Source organism: Drosophila nasuta, chromosome 3 (genome assembly GCF_023558535.2).
Source record: "Drosophila nasuta strain 15112-1781.00 chromosome 3, ASM2355853v1, whole genome shotgun sequence".
NCBI classification, from domain to species: Eukaryota; Metazoa; Arthropoda; class Insecta; order Diptera; family Drosophilidae; genus Drosophila; species Drosophila nasuta.
The window spans coordinates 2,601,220-2,605,436 of NC_083457.1; the positions used below are offsets into that span (position 1 = coordinate 2,601,220).

Genomic DNA, 4,217 nt, shown 5'->3' on the forward strand with positions numbered 1-4,217 from the left:
TGGGCAAACATGGGCAAACGATTTAAAGCAATGAACACCAATTTTTTTTTGAATATCTCAAATTACTGGACCCAGCTTCTCTGAGCTCTCTGAGTTTGGCAAGGCATTGCGCACGTCCGCCTATGTCCTCAGATTCATCGATAGGAGTCGGAAGTTGGCAGTTCCAAGCTCTACCGTGGTCCAAGCGGATGAGCTGTCACGGATCCAAGAGCGGCTAATCGTCATGGCTCAACGACAAACTTTCCAACAGGAATACCAATGTCTGCAGTCCAAGCAGCAGGTTCCTTCCTCAAGTTCAATCCGAAACTTGAACCCTTTCCTCGATGGCAAGGGGATTCTACGGGCCTGTGGGCGTCTGAGGGCGTCCCACTCGCTGCGTTACGATGAGAGTCATCCAATCATCCTCTCGTATTCCTCGTCCTTTGCACGACTACTGGTTCGTTTCACCCATCGTATATCCTTACATGGGGGTAACCAAGTCGTCATGCGGCTGATCCGTTCCAGATTCTGGATTCCAAAGTTGAAGGTCCTCGTTAAATCCACCATCAACTCCTGCAAGGTTTGCGTCATCTACAAGAAGAGATTGCAGACCCAAATGATGGGGGGACTTGCCCAAGGAAAGGGCGTCCTACTCGAGACCTTTCACGCACACTGGAGTCGACTTCGCCGGCCCATTCGAAATAAAGAATTACACTGGCCGAGCCTGCCTCATCACCAAAGGGTACGTCTGCGTCTTCGTGTGCTTCAGCACGAAGGCGATCCACTTGGAGGCAACATCGGATCTCACGACGGAGAAATTCCTGGCCGCATTCTCCCGTTTCATCGCACGGCGCGGGTGTCCACACCAAATGTACTCGGACAACGGAAAAACCTTCGTTGGAGCTGACAAGGTGATCTCCAACGACTTCTTGGAAGCGACGAGGGAGTGCATCATCGCACAGCATGCCCACAAGAGCCTATCCTGGCACTTCAACCCGCCGGGCGCCCCGCATATGGGTGGTTTATGGGAAGCCGGCGTAAAGAGTTTTAAGGCACTCTTTTACAAGGCGACCTCCACCTCGAAATATACGTTCGAAGAGTTGTCCACTCTTCTCGCTAAGATCGAAGCCTGCCTGAACTCGAGGCCGATTTCCCCCCTATGTCCGAGGATCCTGCGGACTTACTAGCGCTCACTCCTGGCCATTTCCTCATAGGTGGCCCTCTTATTTCAGTGTTGGAACCACCAATTAACCAACCGGCCACCTCCATCCTCAATCGATGGCAGCGACTGAAGGCTCTTCACCAACAATTTTGTTTCCGTTGGAAAGATGAGTACCTGAAGGAGCTGCACAAACGGACGAAATGGCAATCCCCTACCCGGAACCTTCGGATCGGTGACATGGTCGTCATAAAGGAAGACAACCTCCCCTCTAACGAGTGGCGCCTAGGACGGGTGCTGACGACGTGTCCAGGCACCGACGCCAAGGTCCGAGTGGTAGTTGTGCTCACGGCGCGGGGTACCATCCGAAGACCCGTTGCCAAACTTATTCTACTCCCGATGGACAGCAAGACTGACCCCTCCACGTCAGAAGGACTGAAGGACGAATAACATCCTATCCTGTACTCTTATTCGTCGTCCTATGTTGTCCTATGCTGTCCTGTTCCGTGTGTCATTGACACTGCAAAGAGGCTATTACAATAATCGTTTGTTTCTTTTTTGTTTTCGTTTCATGTAGTAGTCACACACATCCACCCACCAGAACCGCCCCGCTGGCACCAACTCGTTCCGGTGTCGCGTGTGCCGTGGGATCCACCCACTCCGGAAGTGTCAGCGATTCCTGAGGCTGACAGCGGAGAAACGGTTGAGAGCAGTACTCATCAACAAGTACTGCTCTAACTGTCTGGCCCACCAGCACTCCGGGCAATCCTGCCGCAGCACGGGAAGGTGCAGGGTGTGTCGGGGGGATCACCACACACTGCTGCACTTCAAGGAGGCACGCAGCGCCCACCCCAACCGTCAGCGACGAGGCGAAGACCAACCGGTCTCCACCCGGTCCCGAACCCCAACAAGGCCACGCTCGCCAAGGCCGCGCTCGCCAAGGCCGCGCTCGCCACGGCCACGCTCGCCACAGTCACGCTCCCGCTCGCCGTCACCCCATCGACCGGCCTCGCCGACGTCCGAGGAGGCCTTTCCGACGTCGCTCGCATCCTTGCTGCAGGACAAGGCTGTGAGCATACTTCCGACGGCCAACATCCTGATCGACACCGGATGCAAGACATTTGAGATGCGAGCGCTGATCGACCCGTGCGCGGCGACCAGCCGTATCAGCGCATCTTTGGCAACAGCCTACCGGCTATCCGTCACCCGCGTTGGTACGGAAGGCGTCTGCACGGCGATCATCCGCTCACGGACATCCGAGTTCCGTCGAAAGGTGCTGCTGCAGGTGGACTCGCAACTCTGCAGCCGCACCCCCCTCCGACCCGTCGATGGCGAGAACTTGGAGCAATTCCGCAGCATCACGCTCGCCGACGAACGCTGGTTCCAGCCATCGACAGTGTCCCTGGTGCTCGGCACTGATGTGTATCCTCACATCATCCTACCTGGCCTCCTGCCGAGCACCAACGGTTTGCCAATGGCCCAGAATTCCACCTTGGGTTGGATTCTGTCCGGTCCATTTGGACAATGATACCGTTTTGCAACTCATTGCAAGGGGGGGAGGATGTTGATACCAGATGACTGCAGGTGTGACCACTCAGGCCAGCTGACAGTGTGGTCGCGATCGAAAGTTATCGATAGCGACAAAGCTAGTATACTGTGCGTGTGACCGTGTCATACGCACAGACACACTGTTCTTGGTTTTCCTCTGAAGATGGTCACCCTGCCCCTTTTAGTGCTTTTCTGCTATTCCGCCTTCTATCATATGTTCAAATTTCTACGCACAAACCACAGTACTTTTTTCCAAGTGAAAATAAAATACCACAAAGTTCAAGTTTCTAATAATTAGAAAAAGTGAAAGTGTTATTATTTAACCCAACGTCGCCCCCCTACACAGTAGTACTATGTCAATATACCAAATATCTATCTGGAATATATAAAATGAATACCGCACTGTTTTGCTTTTATTCACAATGAGTATCTCACTACTTTCCTACTTGTTTGCAACTTAGCTTATGAAATTTTTTGATCCAATAATAAAATAATAATGTTTGATCACTAGGTTGTCTGTGCCACATACAAAAAATAAATTTAGAATTATTGTTTATACCTGTAACATTTATTCCTAATCGAAATCTATTTTAATTGAAAATTTTTCAGTTTAAAAACAAAATATATTTATACCCGCTACCCATAGGGTAGAAGGGTATTATAACTTTGTGCCGGCAGGAAATGTATGTAACAGGTAGAACGAGGCATCTCCGACCGAGACGATATAGCCATGTCCGTCTGTCCGTCTGTGTGTCTGTCCGTCTGTGTGTCTGTCCGTCTGTGTGTCTGTCCGTCTGTGTGTCTGTCCGTCCGTCCGTATGAACACCTAGATCTCAGAGACTATAAGAGATAGAGCTATAATTTTTTTCGACAGAATTTGCTATGTTTGCACGCAGATCAAGTTTATTTCAAATTTTTGCCACGCCCACTTCCGCCCCCGCAAATCAAAAAAATTGAATAACACGCGTAATTTTAAAGCTAGAGTTGCGAATTTTGGTATATACAATAACTACTATAGTAGTTATGATTTGGTTGCGATCGGATAAAAATTGTCGAAGTTATTAAAGAAATACTTTTGTATGGGCAAAAACGCCTACTTACTAGGGGTCTTATTTGCCTTGGCTGACAATCTGGTATATTGTGCCGTCTATGGTATATTTTGAATGCGGTACTTTATCGATATACCAAACACATCATTTGGTATATTTTTAGTATTTTTTCAGTATATTCAGTATGCTTTGAGAAAAATACCGCTAAATATATTTCTTTTATTCAAAATGGATAGCGGGTATCTCACAGTCGAGTACACTCGACTGCAGCTTTCTCACTTGTTTTTGTATAGTATAGTATAGAATAAATTTCTTAGCGCAGTCTTTGACAAATCTATAAAATCCTCTTCAAAAAATTAGTGTATAATAAAGAATATGTATATATGACTTTAATGTATCTTAAACCTAACAAATTGCACTACAAAATAACAAAACAAGAAGAAATGCGTGTTTTGAAAAACAAACCGAGTTCAATCTTATTG

General features: G+C 48.5%; 1 protein-coding gene across 1 annotated transcript; it reads left to right on the top strand.

Moving 5' to 3' along the window:
* Positions 1-223: 223 nt before the first annotated feature.
* LOC132793132 (uncharacterized) lies at positions 224-1,588 on the top strand. Its single transcript, XM_060802812.1, has 3 exons — positions 224-656; positions 721-1,140; positions 1,212-1,588. Exons 1-3 carry the CDS (start codon positions 224-226, stop codon positions 1,586-1,588), a joined length of 1,230 nt encoding a protein of 409 aa, XP_060658795.1.
* Positions 1,589-4,217: the final 2,629 nt, after the last annotated feature.

Excerpts from the sequence above, each read along its gene's own strand:
- LOC132793132 (XM_060802812.1), top strand. The coding sequence starts at position 224 with ATGGCTCAACGACAAACTTTCCAACAGGAATACCAATGTCTGCAGTCC. Across the intron at positions 657-720 it reads GACCTTTCACGCACACTGGA|GGTACGTCTGCGTCTTCGTG; the intron begins GTCGACTTCGCC and ends TCATCACCAAAG. Across the intron at positions 1,141-1,211 it reads GAGGCCGATTTCCCCCCTAT|TGTTGGAACCACCAATTAAC; the intron begins GTCCGAGGATCC and ends CTCTTATTTCAG.